At 38.0% G+C, this 22,519-nt stretch overlaps 1 protein-coding gene across 1 annotated transcript in view; it reads left to right on the top strand.

Annotated features, from left to right (window-relative positions):
• ROBO2 (roundabout guidance receptor 2) overlaps positions 1-22,519 on the top strand; it is a 1,119,753-nt gene that overhangs the window by 990,029 nt on the left and 107,205 nt on the right. Inside the window, exons 7-8 of the mRNA XM_065627797.1 lie at positions 4,362-4,489; positions 7,792-7,803. Of these exons, the coding sequence (XP_065483869.1) occupies positions 4,362-4,489; positions 7,792-7,803 (140 nt within the window). The remainder of the gene's footprint in view (positions 1-4,361; positions 4,490-7,791; positions 7,804-22,519) is intronic.

Here is a 22,519-nt window from a genome sequence, read left to right as displayed (position 1 = left end):
TACATACACTTTTAAAAAAATCTGGAAATCTATGGGTTCTGTGAAGCACTCAGTAAAAATAATATCAAATGGAAAAAAACATATTACTAAATCTCTCCAGGCTTAGAAAATTCTCTCTCTCTTTTTTTTTTTTTTTTTATTTGATAGCCATTGAAGATTGGTGGCTGAGTATGGACAGAAACACATTTGAATATGGGGAAAAAATTATAACTGTGACAAAACCAGTTTAATTGAAGATTATTCTCAAATGCTTAAGCCAATGCATGAATCCAACCTCAGTACATTAGTTCATGATATTAAAAACAGTTAATGTGTTTTGTTTTATTTGTTATTTGGTTGAGCAGATGGTAATGGTTCTGACACAATTCAGTTTTTTATTTTTCTTTTTTTCTTTTCTTGAAAAGGACAAGGCTCTTTTTCCCACTTTGTCACAGCTGGTTACCAATCAATCTCAATTCACGGTACAGTGATGATAGCACATGTTGTTCAGGGGCCAAATCTGATTGGGTTGCATTTTCAGCAGTGTTTCATATCAAAAAAAAAAGTGTCTGTATGGCAGTGACTGTCAGCACACTATTGTACAACTGTCATTAATCAAAACTAGCAACAATGAATGCATTCATATGTGCCAGAGACTGCCAGATTTCACTCAAAATCACCCAATTTCTATTAGAATTTCCTCACCAGCAGTGTTTTCTCATCTGCTTGTTGTTTCTGTGTTTCTTTCTTGCTTTCCAATCTCCTGCCCCCCCTTCCTTCTCAGTTAATTAAAGGCAGACCTGCTCCAACTATTGCTCGTAGAACAGAATTTATGTAACGTGGTGCCCAAAAGTGGCTGGTTTATATCTAGGCGAAGGCTGACTAGCTGTTTAGAAGACCTCTCCCAGCTCAGGCTGATGGCTGAAGTCTAAGCTGAACTGAAAGGTTAAGCACATCCAAATATTTAACAAAGAGAAGTACTTAAAATCAATTAGATGGCCATAAACATGTGAAACTGATGTCTGACGTCCTATGTATTTAGCTGAATGTTGGCATTTATTTTCTAGGAGTCAGCAATATTTGGGCAATATGTCAGAAGGTGTTTCTTGACACTGCACATATTTTGGAGGCATTGCCACCTTAGTGCACTGGCAATGTTAAGGACCAACTTAACCAGCACGCTCTGGTTTTCCACCATTCCATTATCAATCCAGGAGTCTGGTAACCTCTCTGTGTGATTGGTATTAGCAGTCAGAGAGGCCCTGATCCTGGTTCTCAAGTGTTCAATCGGACTAATCCAGATGAGAGTGAACTTCTCCAGAAACTCAGCTGGAAACATCTTCCTATGGGAATTTGAGGCTCTGGGATAGAGAGGAGACAAGACACTGTTCAAGACTGCACACGTAGATGCTTGAGAAACTGAAAACTTGTTCAGGCTTCACTCCTTATTACTTTACGGTCCCTTTCTCACACAAGCTCCTTGTGCTGCTGTGGATCAGGCTAGAAGCCAGTTTTCTTCCTTTCTCCTTCCTTCCTGCTTCATCTGTCAGAGTTCTTCACTGAACCGTGGTGACTTCTGGGGACAATTTGGGTGGAACAGATGACTGAGGGTCAGCGTATCAATACTTCAAGACAGCAGATGGTTATGATGTCCCATGGGTCCATCCATGTATGAATGTAATTGCTAGATGGCATGTTCTGTCAGGGTGGTCCAAAAACCCAGTATGGCCTTGTTGGAGAAGCAGCCTGGGAGAGCTGGGCCTCTCCTTGAAGTAATTGATAACTGGGCCATGATGGTGACATGTTTACGCCACCCTCCGTTTCACCACCCGAGTGGGGGGTGATGTCTGTACCCTCACTCTACGTCCTGGCATGCCATGCAGCTGGCTCGTTCCCCCAGCAGCCTTTGCACAATTAGCATGATTGGCAGGTGCAAGCAGAAAGACTGCTGAAGGCTCCAAGGCAGCTGGCTGGCATGGCGGCACCAGCACAGTGGTGAGATGAAGAAGAGCGAGTCAGCTGCAGCCCACGGCAGACTGCAGGGCCCTGTCCCAGGCTGCCTGCATCCCGCTTCAAGCAGTCACTTGGTCACAGACACTCTGAAAAAAAGAAAAAAAAAAAAGAAATAAATGGCTAATTCTTGCCCAGCTTTATAACTGTGATTCCTATATCCAACTTGTATTTATATTAAAACTGATCTTAGTTTTCTCATCTTACAGGAGCTGAATACAACTTTATATTTTTAGACCCCCTAGGGCTGGCCTCATGTCACGAAAATTAGCATTTTCGCTTGTGTGCAACTCTGTGGTTGCCAAAGGCAAATAACTGATCCATCGTTGTGGGATACTGTTGTCATATTCTCAAGATTTTTAAGGGAGACAATTTGCCTTTTCTCTCTCATGAAAACAGTGATTTCTATTTGCCATTGACTAGTGCAGCACAGCGTGCAAAATGACATAATTTGCAAGCAGTCAAGAAGAAATGTGCCTCAACTGCATGTGACTGTTGAATGTAGTTGCAATAGATCTGTACTGCTCCAGAAACTGCATATTAAGTTCTCTAGCTTCATAACTTCATCCCTCAAATGGTACTACACTAGCAAAAAAAATTATCCCTAAAAGTTTCTGAAGTTTGCCATGACATCTACTTATTCTTCCCCTTAGCGTATCTCTTATTTGTTAGTTAAACCTTGAGGTACTGCATATACATAAAATTAAGTGCAACTCCTAATAAAAGAGGCATTATATGTGTTTATGTTTATCTCTGACAAAATGGTTAGCCTCAATTTAGTCTTTTTTATTTATCACTTACGAATAGAATTGACTCACTGAATGGAGAATTGAAGCTGTATGGTATTGTGGTGGGTGTGAAAAGGTGTCTTGAGTTCTCTTTATTCTTGGAATTGCTAGTAATGCTCTAATTGATGTTGTGAGCTTTAATGAGACATAACTGAACTTTAAATCTTTCAACATATAAGATCCTTTGAGTTAAGATGTTTTAAAGTCTTAGCACACAGTGCTCTCTCTACAAATCTGTACCAGAGGAACCAATAGCAATGTATATTATGTACACAGAAGTTAATGTTTCAGATTCCCAAAGCATTTAAAAATGCTCGTATAGCCTCACAACGTTCCTGTATCTAATTACATTGCATTCTTATTCATCATATTCTTCCATATGACTTCAATATGTTTGCTGAATGAGACAAGATCTTTACTGTATAACAAAAAGAAGATAAATTAGTTGTTCTGAAGTTATGGCATGAGTGTGTATATAGTGGGAAAGAGTACTGACATCTCCTGAAGTCTCAATCTTTCCTTAGTTTCATGTTTCTATTTCACTCTTTGATACAGGAGAATCTGAAGCTAACTCTAGATTCAAGGGGAGTTAATTAAGGCATCATGGCCTTATTATTTCTAGAAGAAACATTATTGAAAATAATTTTACAGGAGAGCATTTCCAGAGTAAAATCCATGCTGAAAACCGGGGTTTTCCTGATTTGGGAGCCGAAGAAATTTCATACAAGATAAAGTCTCCTGTTGGCTTTAATGAGCTTTGGATCAGAGCCTAAAATAGTTTGTAAAGCATGACTTCTGCAGGATGATAATAATTTAACTGAAAATATTTTCCTAGGTGTAAGCACTCTAAATGCCTTGAGAATTAATGTTCACTGCATGCTGAAATACTTTGTATTATTTCAAGTTTTATACATCCTCACAGTTTTAGAATTACAACAGTAGAAACAAAGACACAGACAAAGCATAATTGAATTGTTTCTAATTTCTTTTAAGAAAGAGAAAATGTTATTGTCCACCCTTGATGAATCATTTTGTACTATTTCTCTGAAATTGATAAATCTCCTTTAATGTGCCTCTTCACTAAAAGTCACCCTTCAGAGCTTAAATATATTACTTGTTTGTAATCATGTAGTGTCAGATCCTACCAACATGCTCACAGTGTCCCTAAGGGGTTGCTACTGAAGAGAAAAACTGTATGTAAAGGGAAATTTCCAAATCAGCAAAAGATAGCTCACATAGTTAAAGGCATGATGAACCTGAGCTGTCATGTATTGATAACTGATGTCTGATAGCTTAATTTTATCTTATTGCTCTAGATCAAGGACAAAGTGAATGATATTATTAATAAAACCCTAATACTGACTGAACATAGCAATACTAATTTTATGTAAAGTTTCTAACTAATGCAGAGTGCAATAAAAATGTCATGAAGATTAATCCTTGGTGGAATTATCTAATGCTAGATAATAATTTATCTTCCAAAGTTGGCTCCAAGATAGACTCAGACTGACATACTCCAGGAGAGAGTTTTTGTTCATTTCTGTTGTCTCCAGAAAGAGTTTTCATTCTTTTTCTGTAATGCAGGTATGACATCAAAGATGACTACACTTTGCGCATTAAGAAGGCTGCGAGCACGGATGAAGGAACGTACACATGCATTGCTGAGAACCGGGTTGGAAAAGTGGAAGCCTCTGCTACGCTCACAGTGCGAGGTGAGTGTTCCTTCCCATGGAGGGAGGGCCTGTGTCCTAGATGGTTAAATCGCTTTCTGACGAAATGGGCCACATCCGTACTGGGCATTATTTGGGTTTCACATTACCTTTGCAATTGTGGGTGCTGCACTGATTTACGACAGAGGTAAAATCCTGGTCCTGTTGATATCTCTGGCAAAATTTTAATTGACTTCAATAGGAGAGGATCTCCCTGCAGTTAAAGAGCTGTTCCAATGTTTTTTATTGAAGAACAGATGCATATATATGCATAAGCAAGCACTACATAACCGTGGGCATAGACTTTAGTATGTGAGTCATCAGTTTAGGCTTTTATTCATGTTCTTTTCCCTAGTAAGTAGTAAGTAACTATGTTTATTAATGCCAAACATAATGCAGATAGTATTATTATGTGATTAGCTCTGCCATAATTAAACTCTCTACCATTACTCTTTATCTGAAAGATAAACCCCAGCCAAAGGAAAAAGAAAATCCTAATTAAATTTTGTAAGTATTACAAGGTAAAGACTAACATGTTCTCTCCTAAAATATTCTTGGTCTCTAGTATCCACTCAGTGTTTATGTGCTGCTATTTGATGTGGTAAGGAGGTTTTAAGACTGGCAGAATAATGAGTTGATAAAATGTCTTTTGTGACAGTAGAGATATACATGCTAAAGATTATGGGGAGAGAAAAAGTTTTTAGGCTAATATTTCCATACGAGTAAATAGAATATAATAGTTATTATTTCATTCCAAAAAATAAGCAGCAATTTGACACAATGGATATCATGCAGACACTATTTCACAGTTTAGTGGTGCATGCTGACGGTTTTCAGTAGAGCTGTTAAAGGTTAATAAAAACATTTTTAGCTTTATCTGTTCTCCTCTTTTCATACACATTAAATCAAATGTTCAAAGTCTCAATGGATTGCTTTATTAGAAATAGGGTCAACTGACCCAAGAGGCCAGCTTCCATTTCCATCCATTTAATGCATGGACACAGTTCAGTTTAATTTGCTGAATTCAAAGAGAGAAAAAGGCACAGAGTGGCTTTGTAGGGGGGGAGATATTAGTATATAACAAAGAAGAGAGTATTGTGATAATACATCTGCTGAAATATTACCTCAGTGTTCACTTTAGACAATAAATGATAATGCAGCTCTTCCTGTTTTAAGCTGAAGAAATAGGTTTACCTGCTACACGCTTGTGTAAGAGATTGTTCTTCCATTTTGTGATATGAGAAAAATAGTCACTACAGTGAACTCCCAGAAATACTCTCACTCTGTTCCTTTGTCACAGGCAGAATCGTATCCAATAAATCTGGCAACCAATTCGATAGCCTTTAAAGACTCCTAGAACTGTGTCCACTGTATACATTACTGGAGCAAGTCTTTTATATTTACTACCCTGACTTGTGATATAAACAATATCTAGAACCAAGCAAAAAATCCTTTGAAATCACTGAAGCTTGAACCTGATGAAATTAAGGTGAAAAAACCCCTTGGAAATATATAATTTAATCAATTTTCCTACAGTAAAAGCAGGTTTTCATTATCTTGGATATTTTTCCCTGCTGAGTTTGTCATTTATAGTCAAATTCATAGTATTTATCCAACACAAAGGAACCCACAATATTATAAGCATATTAAATGTTCAGGATATGACAGAAAATGAGAAAAGCCAAGCAATTCAATGGAGAAGGTTACTACTCTGAATTTTCTGAAAACAAAGGACTGGGCGAACACCCATTGACTTTAAAGGGACCATGAACAACGGTCCTTTTAATTAAAGGATGCCTAATTCTGAATTCTTAAACTTCTGCCAGTTTTGTCTGAAACTGCTTTTGCCATAGCTGCTCATTATGTAGAGGACCAGAAATACATAGCACTTCAAAATTTATTTCGAGGGTGCCTTGGTCTTTGCAGGTGTTGTGTAGTTACAGCTGCAAACTGGGCAACAGCAGTATTATCCTCAGCTCCTTCATTCATTGCTTTATTTTCTCAAAGCAGGAGATGAGGATGCAGTCAGAGTTTGCATTACGCTGTCACAAATAATAATAGAATTTGAATTCTGTGGCTCAGCCTTCATGCCCTCTCTTGGAAAAGGGCACATCACTCTCATGCCTTATCTTTCTGCAGAAGAGGAATATGTCCATAATACTAGAAGACAGAAAGTCTTCAAAAAGATGATGGGCAAGAAAGGGCAGCAGGCTTGAAGTAGTTAAATGAAGTGGCTATGCCAAAGTAAGGATAAAGCCACAGAAAGGCTGAGAACTAAGAAGGTCCTTGCATGCTGTGTGACCTCTGGATCTGCATATCTTACATTTGACCCTAGCTGGCACATATACAGAGCAGCTTAACTTCTTAAAAAGAAAAAAAGAAAAAAATTTACTGTTGCTCAGAAATGTGTAACTACTTCTGCTGCTAAAATAAGGGAAGTTTTGCCTACCCAGATGCAACCTGGAGTCAATTTTATGTCCAACTTTTCAGCTCTTCTGAGCAGGGATGTCTATATTTTATTAACAGAGGGACTGACAGCCCTCTTCCCCAGCACAAGTATAATGAAGGGCTGTTGCTATAATCCAGAAATCACTTGTTGCGGCAGCAGCTTTCAATCTTGATATCAACCTGAAACAGTATTAACCTGTCGATCATTCAGCAGCAATTTTTTTAGGAAGTAGAAGTTATCTAAGCAGTAATTGGGGAGGCACTGGGTTGAAAACCCTGAGGCCATTTCAGCCTATTTGTTATATTTTCATCAGCACTGTCGATGAGGAAAAAGCTGTGTGCTGTAAGCTTTCGTACCCGTCATTGAATGAGAAAAACCATCCTGGGCTTTCTGTAGCCCTTAGTGCTGTACTGACTGACCATGCTTAAAATTCAATTGGCATTTGACTCAGAAAGCAAACGCCTTGCATGTACTGGCATGACATTTGGCAGTCTGCGGCTTAAATTGATGTGTTTATTGGGATCTAAAAGTTTGTGCTAATGCAATGCAATTTTTCTTTTATCAGGCATTAACAATGATACTTGATGATGGCATGCAAAGATAATAAAAATGTTTCTCAGGGAATGGTTCCAATCAGCTTGTTCAGATGCTATGCTCAAGTAAATGTGATGATAGTGGCACGTGACTAAACAGTAACAACAGCAAACATTTTACTTAGGCTGTCATTTGAGGGGTTAGCAATCATGGTAGTATCCATATTGGAAGGTAACATTACACGTCATGCATTCTGACAAATATTCTTTTCTTTTTTTAATTTCTTTTTTATGTTCTCACTACACCATTGTAATGTCAACAGCTCGCCCCGTTGGTAAGTAACCATCCTTCTATCCATTTTAGCATGGCTTCATGCAATGCTTCATCTTTCATTTGCAACAGCATTTAACTGGCTGAAATGAACAGCCGGTGCTTAATAGTTTTAACTGTCTAACACCAGGCAAGTGATTTTGACTGACAAAGTGCTATTTCTTTGTATTTCTGCTGTGCCACATACAAATGCATTTGCCAAATCACCAACAAATACAAATCAGCAAAACGGGGTGGGTGTGGTGATACTGAACCAAAATCACTCATTCAGATGTTTTTTCAGTCTTTTTAAGGGCCTGGTATAAAAGCCATTGAAATCAACAGCAAAGATTGTATTGACTTTGGTGAGCTTCTATCAGGCCCTAAATGATCAGCTCATTATGCTTTTATCGCATAGCAGTAAAAGCACAGGCTTTGCATGTTGTGTCTTTCTTGTATCTCTTGAAGAGTTTTGAAATTAACCAGTCCTGAAATTGAAGAGGGGATGGAGTAGACTTCTGTGCTTGTTGAGAATTTTCGTCACTGATTTTTGCCCTTGAGTTGTCTTGGCATGCATTTCGGAATGTGCTGTATAGGATGCAGGCTGTTTCAAATAACAAGTCCAGAGGAAGACAACCTCTGGGTTCTGGATTCCCACACTGAAAATTTTGTTCCTTCCCATATCTTTGAAATTGCTTCTGAAAATGTATAAAAATCTAACTGAGCATAATGGGAAAATTGCAACTGTCAGTAGCTGAAATTCACTTTTGGTGATCAGAAATATCCTGAACATATTTAATTTTCATTCACAGATGTTTACTCTGTGCCTGTATGGATTTTCTAAATAATTCAACCAGTTGCACTGCTCCTCTGGTTTTTGTAGTTTATGTTTAGATGTAACTTTTATAATAATATGGTTACTCTGATTTTTTTGATTAGTGTGAAAAGTATGTACAGGTGTTTATGGAGATTGCTGAGAGGTTTGGTCTGTCTTCATGTAGTCAAAACTTACGTCAGATACACATTTGACTAAAGTTTGTGAGTTTGAACTTGTCTCAGCTCTTCACTGTTACAAGTTGGAGGAAGAGAGACTGGAATAATTTTAAAATAAAATCCAGGTGAGGCCTCTGTTTCCAGAACTAAAGTGATCCCATGCTTATTAGCTTGCTTGAACTAGCATACGTAGAGCCAAGCCAAGTACCTCTGCAGTCACATTACAGCTTATTCATACCTGGAGAATTCCCTTTGCGGAATGGAAATTCACTGTTCTCCATGTGAGATTTTGATAGTAAGTTTTAAACCGCAGTCACTACTGCATTACTTTGGTATTACTCTAGTTCTCAAGAAATTAATTCCCAGGAGTTGTAAGATTGTAAAACTGGAATATAGAATCACAGAATGCCCTGAGTTGGAAGAGACCCACAAGGATCATCGAGTCCAACTCCTGTCCCTGCATATGACAACTCCACAATTCACACCGTGTGTCTGAGGGCCTTGTCCAGTCTCTTCTTGAACACTGTCAGGCTTGGGGCCGTGACGATTTCTCTGGAGAGCCCGTTCCAGTGCTCCACCACCCTCTGGGTGAAGAATCTTTTCCTAATGTCCAGCCTAAACCTCCCCTGGCACATTCCCTCGGTTCCTATTGTTGGTCACCAGAGAGAAGAGATCAGCGCCTGCCCCTCCTCCTCCCCTTGTGAGGAAGCTGGAGACCCATGAGGTCTCTCCTCTTAGCCTCGTCTTCTCCAGGCTGAACAAACCAAGTGACTTTAGCCGCTCCTCATACGGCTTCACCTCCAAACCCTTCACCTCTCCAAACCCTCTTCTGGACACTCTCCAGTAGCTTTATATCCTTTTTATCCCTTGGTGCCCAGAGCTGCACACAGCACTCCAGGTGAGGCCACACCAGCGCAGAGCAGAGCGGGACAATCACCTCCCTGCCCGGCTGGCAATGCTGTGCTGGATGCACCCAGGACACGGGTGGCCCTCTTGGCTGCCAGGGACACTGCTGGCTCATATTCAACTTGCTGTCAACCAGAATCCCCAGATCCCTCTCCATGGAGCTGCTTTCCAGCATCTTGTCTCCCAGTCTGTATGTACAGCCAGCGTTGCTATGTCCCAGATACAAGAAAATTTTCTTTTGCTTAGAAAATACAGTATGAATTTAGTATGCTTCTAGTGTAAATCTCTCATTTTAGGGAGAAGTGTTATACGGCTGATAATAAAATCCACTTCTTCATTCACTAAGAAAATGCTACAAGATTAAAAATATTTTACTTCTAGATATTTTTCTCACTTTGCTCACTCTTAAAAGAAAGGCAATAAAAAAAATAGTTTCAGGCTCTGTGAAAGCCACATAAAATAAATGCCTGGAGATTCACGAGGAAGTGTTGATGGTGCCTCATTTCAGAACATTGATTCTTCTTTAAGACTTTTAATCTGTTGAATCATCCATGATTCCATCTCCAAAGCTTATACACAAGCTCTTGGTCTCAAGTTATTTTATATCCAGGTATACAATTCCCTTGTGTGACCATGCTGTAGTCAATTTGGCGTATTCCCTGCCTACACTATTTTGCTACAAGTGAACCTCTGGTACAAAGAAAATTCTTATTTTACATGATTTATTCAGGAAAGAGAAATTACAATTGTTGACATTAAAATAATTATCATACAGGCAAATGGTCTTTATAAAATTATTTAGTTTAGGGATTGTGAGTTGCGAAAAGATTTTTAAGTGAATAGGTCCAACCCCAAAGATATTTAACATATAGAACTCCCATACAAGTGTGTATGTAGTGATTGCTGTGTGTGAGCAGATCACTTTCTTTAGATCACTTGCATCTAACCCTGTACCTGTAGAAAAGGCAATGCTCTCCTTATGATAGTGTGTCCCTTTATTGTTTTTGCTTAAGGACCTGAAATTAAGCTGACTTCTACAGGCCATGTTGCTGTTTTGTTCAAGAGTAAGCAAAGCGGGTGACTACCTATCCTGTTGAAAATTTAAAGCCTGATAAAGCAAACCAGAGTAACCTCCTTCTCCACCACCATTTCCCCACCAAAAGCCCAAATGATCTCCCATTAAAATTATCATTTGACAAGAATGATGAGTCAAATCTTGTAGCATTTTTTGTTCAGGAAGTTAACTGGAACGCAAAGCAAACATACCTTTCCTTACAAAAAGGAAGCTAAAGCAAACACTACTTAATTTTATTAAGCTCATGGCTCTTTAGGAGGGTGACATTGTAACATAAGTATGTTTTACATTTATGTATACATTAAACTGCAGGGGAGCAGTTTAAAAGTTTATATTATTTCGTGACATCTGAGAATTATCTAGGTACTTATACCTTTCACCACTACCTCCAGTTCAAAGCAGACGTGTTTAGTCTTTGTTGTGTTTTAAACAAGACCAAACCATTTTCTTTCAGTGGCTTTTCACTGAAGAACAGATGAATGTATTTTTTAATGTTCCACAATTGCAATTCTTGCTGCAAACTGGATAATTTTAATTTTCTATTAAGTTTTTGCCTGTTTCAAATATTTATACTCTGTTAGTTGTGATATTTTTGTTTAAATTTCAGCTTGAGTGGAAAATTCAGTAGTGGATTTACCAATGATGATGTTTGTTTCAAGCCATTATTAACATACGGTATATAGTACATAGACAAATTGAGGTATAACTCTGCCTGAGGTAGATGGCAGCTGGTGAATTCAACAGCTCTATGCCAGATTACTCATCATGTTTGGATTTGCTGCTAGGAATAAATATGTTGCCCGTTTCTAAAATAGATGGTCTCTTATTTAGAACCTTTTGAAAAGATTTCTGAAGTCATTTACAACAGATGGGTTTAGGAAACAAGACATTTATGCCTATTTAGAATATTCCTATTGTTATTTCACTCATTAGATGAATTTTCCAGATGAGCAAGTTAATATTTTCTTACTTTACATTCTGCTGTATTTCTTATGGCAGCTGTGCCAGAGAATAGCTGTTAAAAGAAGCACAAAAGTTTGGAGGAACCCAAAAATTTCATATAATCTCTCCTGAAAGTAACACTGACCCTATTTTCTGAAGCAGTTGCTGTATTGCTCTGAGGTGGAGGACTTAAAGTTCGAATAGAAGATCTAGGAAGATCTGTCTGATGTTTCATTTACCTTTTTACTAATCATCCAAAAAGTCATTCAGATAACAGACTACTGAGTTTTCAAATTAATTTCAACTATGTCCAAGTGAAAATACAGTTCTTTGCATTTCAGTTTCCTTTCAGTAAGTCAAGTTTACTTAATTTATTGTCATATGCTGTGACTCATCTTCCCAGACAAAAAGTATCATGCAGCAAACAGCTAGATACTTTTGCCACCTGGATAGGATAGAAATTAAGAATTTGGAATTAATTAAGGAAGTAAGGGGAGACCAACCAAGTTATAAAAACTTCACTTCCCTACAATGTTGGAGAAGAGAGAAACAGATAAGACACTTGCCATGAATTTTCCAGATTTCAGTTCAACTAAATACAGTCTATTCACATTTAAATGCATCATGACTGTATGATACATTTCACTGTGCTCTGAGAAGTTTTCATATCACAAATCAGCCTGGCATGACATAATGGTCTACTAAGAGTAGTGCAGCATGAAACATAAAATAGAAAGGGTTGTATTTTAAATAAAGTTGTATTGGGTTTTGGGGCTTGAAATTACGTTGCTTTATTCTTCTCTGTTCTGACTCTTTCAGGGAAAGTTTCTATAGAATGAGTGCTTTTCTTTTTAGTATATTCATGAAAACATCACCTTCACTTGAGACACTGAGGATTTATACAATATCGGTAATGGCAATTGGTGTGTGATAGAAGAGATGAGATCATGGTTGGCACTGCACTGCCAGCTTTCAGTGGCAGAAATCTCAGATCTATATTAAACTGTGGTATGTTGCCTGTCTGCCTGCTGCTATGACCTATAGAGATTTTTCAGAAAAGGGTAAGGACATCAGTGAACATTAGGCTTTTTGGATTAATTTCTTCCTTCAGCGAAAGAATCATGCATCTTTCTTGTTTAAAAATAGGCACATTTTTTAGATTAAAGAGAAAAGATTGACATAGAATGAAATAAGGATTTCTTTGTATATCAGTAAGAAATTAAAATATGGAGCGGACTTGTTCTGACATTTAGAGTTTTAAAGACCAGTCTAAATATCCTAAAGTCCTTAGCACTTCTGCTTTGGCAAAACTCCACTAGGTGGACCTACATGAATCCTATAGTGGCTTCAGATAACATAGAAATACAACATTTGCAATATATGGGCCAGAATGGCTCTACAAGTGGACACTGCATGTATTAACCACCAAGCATTTAAGTGCTGGTCCACAAAAATTGGCTTCATTTCCAGCTGCTCCAAGTCTTCCTGGGTGTGCCAGATAGTGGTCAGAACAGAAAATCTGGTAGAGGATTCTTCTTCAATGATAAGCGTGGAAGATGGCAGTGTATGTACTTGAAATTTTAGCACATCATACTGTGTTGTTCTGCCTCATTCCTCTATGGTACTGAGTATGTGCCAGTACGCATACTGTTTCTCGTAGAGAAAACCCAGTTACAGCAGGTGCAGGAAGTGATTTTTTTTGTTGTTTTTTAATTTTTTTAATTGCCGAACTCTAGCTTAAGAAAGTTTTAAGAAGCTTAATGTGTACATCTTTTTCAACTTTCCTGAAGCATGCTCAAATCAGTGGGAACTGTTTTCTGACTTCAGTGGATTCTGAGTCTCTCCATAAGTCTTTGAAGATCAGTGTACAAAAAAGTCTTTTAATGCTCCCTCCAAACTTTTCCTTTTTCTAAAAGGAGAAATCACTTTTCTTTCAAGAGGAGTGTGGAAATCAATACATGAGTGTATTCACTTTTCCCTTTCCCTTCTTTGCTCAGTTGCTGCTAGCCATATTACAGTTTGGGTATGATCTCAGTGTTATTTAACAGCAAAACTACCTTATGCCCCATTCCTTGAGTGCTAGCATTGTCAATCAGCATAAATAGGCTGTTTTCTTCCTCACTCATTTTCCTCTATTCACTTTGCAGGGCCCAAATTGAGTAGAACATTTCCTCTCAGCCTTACCTCAGCTTTACCTCAAGGGTAAACAAATCAGGAACTGCTCATCTTTCTCAGCATAGGTGTAGCCTGTTAGCCTATCTGGGCTCTTCACTCTTCTCATCTACTCCTTAGCTCTTCTCTTCAGCGTGTGAATCCATGTTTTTTTGAAGGAGATAACCAGATTACACTCATTATTTTGATGAAATCTTACTGTATCAGCAAGGGGTATGCTTTTCTTTTTTAAAGACATTAACAGCAAACCCTACTGCTGTCTCCCACGACAAAGGGAATCACAGCAGATTAAACATCTTTTTGTTGTCATAATTTGATTTGTTGGCTAAACTCACAGAAGGTTTAGTAGCACAAGCCATCCCCTAACAGTACAGTTTACATTAGCAAGAGGGCTAAAGTGTTAAGATCTTAGGAAAACACATCTTTTCTATCTGATCTGAGCAGAAGGTATATCCTGAATCTCAGACACTTGAGGAAAAAAACAAAACAAAACCAAACCAACCAAACCAAAAAAAGCATTGTCTAGAGCAGAAAAAGTTCTGAATAATTGCAAGTTATTGAGCAGACAGAATCAGTGCTACTTCCCTTTATATACATCAAAACTAAGTGAAGGACTTTCTAGAAGAGATTTTCCAGGAGTGTCTGTAAGGTGCAGAGGCTGCTTAAAAGAGGTGATTGGACAAGATATGATAAAATAGAGATGTTGATTAAAGGACAGCAGGCTACAGTCTAATGTTGAGATTGAAATCAGACCAGATACTTAAACCTAATTTTTAAATGTACTGTAAAACAAAGAGGAGGAGATCGGGAAAGGTGCTGCTGATGAACGCAGAGTAGTGGAAATGGAGGGGCGGGATGGGTTGGAAAGTAGGTGCCTTCCTTTTCTGTTATGTTGGATTTTTATTATATATATAATTATTCTCATGGTTTTGTTGTATTGACATTAATCTTACGTAAGAAGGAAGAACAAATCCTTGGTAGCATTTGTATTTTTTTATGCTTCAACTTTTGTTACAAAAACGATAAATGCAGATTTGGCAGTTACGTTAATTGAAACTGGCAGGGAAGCTTTGAATATAAACCAAACCTGTTTTTTCATTATTCTTTATCTCACATCTTTTTCTTTCACCACACGGATTTATCCCACGTGTTTCTTTTAGGTCATCCAGGGATAAAAGAGAGATTTTATGTGTCAAAATATATAGAACAGTTAGCGTTTTTTATTTATTGATTCTCTAGACTTCTTTCACCTCTTACGAAGAAAGAAAAAAATGGTTATGCTTCCACGCTTTCAGAGATTATCTGCTTCAGTATTTCAGACAATTGAAGGATAAGCCTGTTGTTATATGTGAAATTCAGAACCTGAATTTAAATGTAAGGTTAGGACAATTAGTCAAGGTATGAAGGAAGGTTTAACATTCTCAAATGATTGAAGTGTGATCTTTCCACACCACTGTGTTTTTGCATGGCTCATCCAAAAACAGCAAACAAAACAAAACAAAAAGGAATTCTCACTTTCCATGAGGCAGAAGCAGTGCGAAGGACACTTACAGTGGAACTGGCCCTGGTAATAATCTTGCTGAGGCCTTGCTTCCTGCTGCTCTCTACCTCTGCCCCACAGTAGCTGGTTCCTCTTCCCCAGTGCTTCCTTTCATTCAACCTGCTAAAAGCTCTCCCTGCTTGCCCCATGTTCTAATTTTGTGTATTTGATCTCTTCGTGCAGGACATATAAGAAATAATTTTGAAGCAGTGTCAATGTTAAAGATGATATCAGAGCTATGGATTATAAATACTTCCCTAGGTTATGGGAAGCTCCTTTTCAGAAGAATCAAACCAAATACCTGCTTTGCCACCTCCACCTGTGTCATTTTAAAATAATATCATGGGTCTAGTTAGAGGCTTCATGAATCACTTGTTATCCCCACAACATACCCATTCCTCATGTTTATTGACAGAACCATCCACCTGAAGAAGAAATCATGGAAGAAAGAGAACACTCTAAATGCACAAGGAAGATAACATAGTTAAAGGAAAATAAAAAGTCCAGAAAATGAGAACTATGCACTTTTTTCAAACTCCAACAGCACTCATACAGACTAGAGAACAATTATAGATTCCTATGCTAACATGATACTCATGGCAGAGAAAAAAAGGAAACTCATTTCGCACACAACTTAATCATGACTAGCATGCTAAAAAGTTATTTCCTTCCTGGTCTGTGTACACACCTGATCACTGGAGCACACCATACAAGTTGAGAAGTCTTTTCACTTTAAAGAAAATGAGCATCCTAAACTTCCGTTAGTTTTTGCCTGATAAGAAATATCTGAATTAGTGACCGGCCTACATTTTCATCCTCTCAGGCTTCTGTAATGGCTCCTGTGTCAGAAGCTACAACCTTGATTTATCATTAGTCATAGCTAATAGTGCACTAATAACTTTGTGTCCTAAGAACCACACATCACTTTTGGTGTCCATTAAGAAGATCCGAACTTCTGAGGAAAGAACTGCTGACTCAGCCCAGGTTTCTAGTGTTTGAAACTGGAAATATTTTCTGGTTTACTCTATATATTCCATCAGCAACAGTAGCCTTGCAAGCCATCTTTCAAAATTCCTAGACTTCCTTATCAGCACTGTTTGGCAGCTCGTGCCATGCAAAGGGCAAATGTTGCTATAGCAAAGTACATAAGCAGGGTATTAACAGTTTTCTTTTACATTTGAATCACAAAAGCATCCAAAATTCCAGTAACTACCAGACCTTGTAGACAAATTGAACCAATGACTTACAAAGGAGGGGGATCATTATTTTCTTTCAAGAATTCCTGTACCTCCTTTAACTGCCATCTAAGCCAGTATCTGGAAGCAGCAAAGCAATCCTACAAATAAGTAGTCCTACTCCATAGATGATGTCAAGGGCTAGCTCCTTTTTCAAAATATGTAGTACTTAAACTAGAGCTCTGGAGGCTTCTGCTATCCTCTGTGTAAATGGCTTAGAGGCAAGTCTTGATCTCTATTTAGTAAGACTGGAACTGAGTTTGACCTCTTAAAAAATCAACGTGTATTGAAGATTAGCTGAAATGGCCACATGAATATTGTCACTGTGGAAAGGGTTCAAGAGGAGCATTGAGATATCCAGTTTCAAGTCTCTGAGGGCTTTGCAGAATAAGATTGTGCTGTTGATTGGATTCAGGAAGTCAGAAGATAATTTGAGGAAGGCACCATTATCTTACCACCCTAATGGACTCTCTCACTTCCAGGCAGAGTTGCTGAGTATCATACCAGGTGTAACTTTCATTGTTCAAAGGATTATTATGAAATTAATTTATTGCTACAAGTGTACAACACTGAAAAAGACTACGGATGGGACTATTAGTTTGGTCTGCTGTCTCTTCCCTGCTGGAAGCAGAGCTGAGTCTCAAAGAATCTTGGTGCTTTACCAGCCAATGTGTTTCTACTTGTTCGTCAAAGCTTTTTCCCTATCAGTGAGCATTATCTGAGTTTTGGTTAGAAAATTTACAAATCAGCATCTTTCACCTTGCCTCCTTTGAACCAGACACAAAAATATATTTATGGGTAATAAACAATTCCATCTTTATCTCTTTAGCTTGCTTAAGTAATCTTCTTGATGAATTTCATTTGCAGTTCACTATCAACTGAAATTAGTTGCAATTAAAGGTTGTCGAATCTGTAATTTAAGCCCTTCAATATTTGTTGCTGTCACTCTTTTCCTGTAATATATAATTTTTTGAGTGGGTCTGATCCAAAGACCACACAAGCCAATAGGAGAATTTCTACCAACTTCAGTGAGCTTTGAATAAAGCCTCATATGCCATGGTATATAAGGACATTTTATCTAAGTACATGTAATTAAAAGATTACTAAATTTTTCATTATCTGAAAATTGTTTGGATTATGTAAAATGAGTTTGGTCCCATAGTGGTGGCCTCAGGTAATTGAAGATGTTTAGAAAAAAACTCAGACAACAACAACAAAAATCTCACTGATATTAGTTGCTGTGGTTACAGTTCTCTTTCTGCTTGTGGTAACAATACTGGATTAAAACTTACTACAATATTGACCTTTAATTAAAATGACACCAATATAACGTATGCACCCTAGGGCACATGGGCTGAGGGAGGTGCTGTGAGCAAGTCACGATATTAAAATTCCCTTAGGATCATTGATGTCAATGTGAACCACAAATCACAAGATCAGCTTAGAAAACTGTAACTGGATGAAAATGTTGTGAATACTTGATATGGGATCAGCCTATTTTTGCTATAAATTCACATGTTCCTGGGGTAACTTTCCACTCCTCTTCTGAGTTTTCTGCCACATTTCTTATCAGTTGACCAGTTCACCTAGGAGGGATGAACTCACTGTCTCAGTCAAGCTTCTCTGTATCAGCAGCTTTATCAGCTCCTGGTGACTCAGCGTAACCTTTAGTATTCAGGAACACTGCTGGGGAAGAAATGAATGCAATCCATCCCATCAGATTAGAGATTCTGCTAACTATTAATATTTTAGAAGAGTTGAGAAATCCTTCTGAAAGGATTTGCAGTATTTGTTTCTTCTTTTTTTTTTTTTTTTTCCTAAAGCTCTTCAACACCTGAGCAGAGGCTACTTTCATATACATTTATTAATAGAATAAAAGATCCATTCAGTCATGCATAAAATGACATCTAGAAAGAGCACAACAGAATGCACTCTTCCCATTTTGAACAACGTAACTGATGTTCACTACTGCTCATGCTTTTCTATCTCCATTTTAATTCTTGCAGTAGAATGCTGTTCTGTGCTGTAAAAACAGTTCTGAACATGATGTGATTAACCTTAGGGTCCCCCCATCCCCTCATCTCAAAGCCCTCTCGTTCGTGGCCTATGCTTTCTATTCATGTTCAACCACCTGATTTCCATATCATCCCGCTCAGCCTCACAATCGGCTATTAGCATAACAGAGCTTTAGTGTGACATTGATTGAAGCCAGCACTTGCTGAATGCAGTATCAAAGCATAATTTGCCAGAAATCAAATCTAATTTACTGTGTACTATTTAAATTTCTCAGAAACAAAAAATGTTTCAATAGAAGTATGCTAGGTCTGTAGACTTAAATGTTCTCTTTTTTTTTTTTTTTTCATATTTTTGTCTTGTCCCCTGGAATCCAAGCAATGTATTCCCTTTTAGAGCCTTTGACATTCAAATGTCAATTAAGCAAGAGTTTTTCCACTCTGTTTATTCCAATCCAGTTAATATTACATCTGAAACAGTTAAGGGCAATAGTTTGATAGGCACAATACTCACTTTGCTGCTTCATAATGGTTTTTTCAACAGATTTCTTCTAATGATCTTAATGTTTAGCTTGGATTAAGCATTAAAGTACCATGTAACTTTAACAGCTGAAGCATATCAAGCCTGCTGTTATTTCTCTAACTGTAACTTTTCAGAATGTTTTAAAAATCCACCTACTTTGAGAGAAGCAATAATGGCTTGAATTAGGTTTTTTCCAACATTCCACTGAAGCTGGCCTTTGAGGAAGTAATGATCTCAGTTAACCTTCTGCAAAATGGGACTAGTAATATTTATCTATCTTTATAAACAGCAAGTGTATATGCAGATAATGAGCTCTATTTTGGGGAAAATTGAAAAACCCAAATGCTTGTTCTGTGCAAGAAGCCTTGCTGTCTCTGAGCAGGATCACATTGCATTCTCTGAGGATAATGGCAGTCTTACTGCTTTGGTAGTTATGCTTGACCAAGAATTACTCCTGCAATTATTAACTGTTACTTTCAGTTTTCAATTCACATTGTTCCAGTGAAAATTGATAGATAGTACTGATATGGTGAAAACATTGTTTAAATGCTGTAAAAAAGGTCATTTTTATCAGAGACTGTCTATAAACAGAGATATAGCTGAATATGACAACAAACTGTAAGAAAATGGGGGTTTCCTTCATTATATTCTAGAACCCCATCTTTGAATAAGTTAAAAAAAAACCCCACATACAAGGTTTTGTTTTTCCAAAATGACTTTTTAATGTTCTTTAAAATTATGGTATTAAATAGTTTGGCTGAAGGAACTGGTTTTGTGCTCTAATTAACAGTGACTAACAGAAGTCAGCTTCTTGTGTGATCAAGAGATTATGTTTAAACAAAAGCTACAATTCACTTATTTATTTTTACAGTGAATTTCTAGTAATTATGGCTGCAGAGAAAACCTAGAAAAGATATCCTTGCGTAACTATGCATCATGGTTTACTGTAGTCTTTAAAAAGTCTAAATTAGTACCTATGAGGCCACGGATCTTCTCTTCACCTAGTATGGCAAATGCTGGAGCGGACTTCGTGTGTGGCAGAGAGACAACAGAGCAACATTGTCAATCCATGTTGGTTTTATTATCTGGACTGAGCTACAGCCCTAATTCCGGCTTCTTTTCCTTGTGTCTTTTTGCAAAAGAAAGGATCAGTTTTCTGCTCTTAGGAAAGTGAGAGATGTTCAAAGTTAGGAGTACATTGAAAACTAGAAACCAAGTAGAAATTAGGATGTTTATCTCTCATTGTTTCTTGACTCCCCAATTACCTTAATTTGGTCCTTGGAAAGTCTGCTACAGCAACAAGTTCAGTGCTATTACCTCTGCTCAGAGATTTGAATTTTTGACTGACAGTACAGCCTTGTGTGTGTGAGAATGTTTCAGATGAACCTTTAAACTTACCTACCTTGCATTTATTTGGTTATGTGATTTGAAAGATAGACTCATTTTTAATTCTGTTGAGCTGCCTCAGAGCACCGTCCACATAACATGCCCTCAGTGCACCAAACATGCCTACAAAGTGATCTGAGGCATTGATCATGCTGAGGTATGGTCTATGGCAGGGGCGTCAAACTCATTTTCACCAGTGGCCACATCAGCCTCGTTGTGCCAAATGTAGTTTTAGGACTGTATAAATGTAGAAGTAGTTCCTGCCAAATGCAGATGTAACACCTGAAGAAGCTAGAGGTTTTCTGCTCTCCCTTCTACCTGAGTTTGCTATTGATTCTCTATCAATATCCTGGGCAATGAACTTCTATGGCTGAGCAGCAAACACTGAAGTAATTCAGTGACCTTTATTAAGTGGGTGGTCAGAACTGTAGAGACACCTTAGTGTAAGGTATGCCTACAGGAATGGAGATTTCTAATCCACAACTTAAAGGTCTTTCTCTCTTTCCCTTCCCATACGATTGAAAGAACAAACACGAGTTGCTGATTACCACATTACTGCTTTCTGACACCTGTAGGGATTGCATACAGATATGCTAGGTAGAACAAGGTGAGGGAAAACCAAGTCACTTGCTGCAGTCCAGCGCTTTAGGAATAGTACAGGATGAATTCAGATCCTAGAGTATGCGTAACAACAGCTATGTTCTTACAGAAACCTCAAAATACACAGAAACGGGTAGCAGCAAGCACCTAGCCCTTCACCTCTCACCTGCTGAGGCCTGGGGAGGAGGTGGACACTTGTCCCTCCAGAGAGGCCAAAACCTATGCTTAGGAGTATGAGGCAGAAAGAAGACTCCTCATGTTGTCCTTACTCTCTGCCTTCTAAATTGGTGATGATTCATGTTTACTAAGTGCTTTGCAGGTCTTGTTTTAAGAATGCATTAAACCAGTGCTATTCAACTGGTGCTCTTTAGACTCCTGCTGATCTGTAAAGCCTTGGGAAGTACCTCATGAGATAATTGTAAAGTGTATTTTAAAAAAAAACGGATCTGCATACATTTCTATGCAGTTAGCAGATTTGTGTCTGTGCTGTCAGCAGGTGTAATCGGAAGCTGGGTCTTGATTGCTCTTCGTGCCTAATTAAATAGTTTGTAATTATAATGGTGAAAATATGGTTTTCTAAAACACTTAAATTCTGTTTACCTAGAAGCTTAGTGTTCCTAAGCCATCCCTCTACATAGCAACCAAACCAATAGTGGAATAGAAGAAAATTAATGTGGGGTTTTTTTATTATGATTTTGTCCCCTTCTTCAGCCTGCTTCAAAAGTTAGCTAGTCTTTTGAAGAGAGTATTTGGAGACACTGCTTACATGTTTAAGATATGCCAAACAGTATATATCAAATTCCAGTGAATTTCAGTGAAGAACTAAGACTGGAATGTTTGCATGTCATGCATAGAAAAGTCATTTGCTCTATCACATTATGCTCAACATAGTCACTGATGTCAAGTTTTTTCTCTCAAATCCTTCAACACTGCTTCTTCCCCACCTTCCTTCTGCACATTAACAGCTCTTCTCTCCCTTCTTATTCCCACTAAACATCGACTGTCTGTTCTACATCAATACCCCCAGACAAGTAAAACTACACCTCTCTTTTAGAAATTGTTCACTTCTGACTGTGCTTCCTGCTCCCCTATGTCTGAACACTGTTAATGCCATTCGCTTGAAAACATAGTCCTGGTTCCTCTTTCTTGTTTTAACTCCACTTTCTCCTTTTTTCTTTTCCTTGTCTCTTCCTGGAATACCTATTCCTTCTTACTCATCACTCACTACTGCGCACTAACTCTTCAACTCTTGATTCTTTCTTGTCTGTGCACAAGCTGAAATCTGGATCTCCCAAATTTGTGTTGTTTCAGCAACCGTTATTTTACAGCAAGTCCTCCTTCCCACTCCATTCTTGAC

The sequence above is a fragment of the Caloenas nicobarica genome, chromosome 1, assembly GCF_036013445.1.
Source record: "Caloenas nicobarica isolate bCalNic1 chromosome 1, bCalNic1.hap1, whole genome shotgun sequence".
Taxonomy (NCBI): Eukaryota; Metazoa; Chordata; class Aves; order Columbiformes; family Columbidae; genus Caloenas; species Caloenas nicobarica.
Note: the sequence above shows the minus strand (reverse complement) of the source record. Positions and strands in the feature narration are given on the sequence as shown.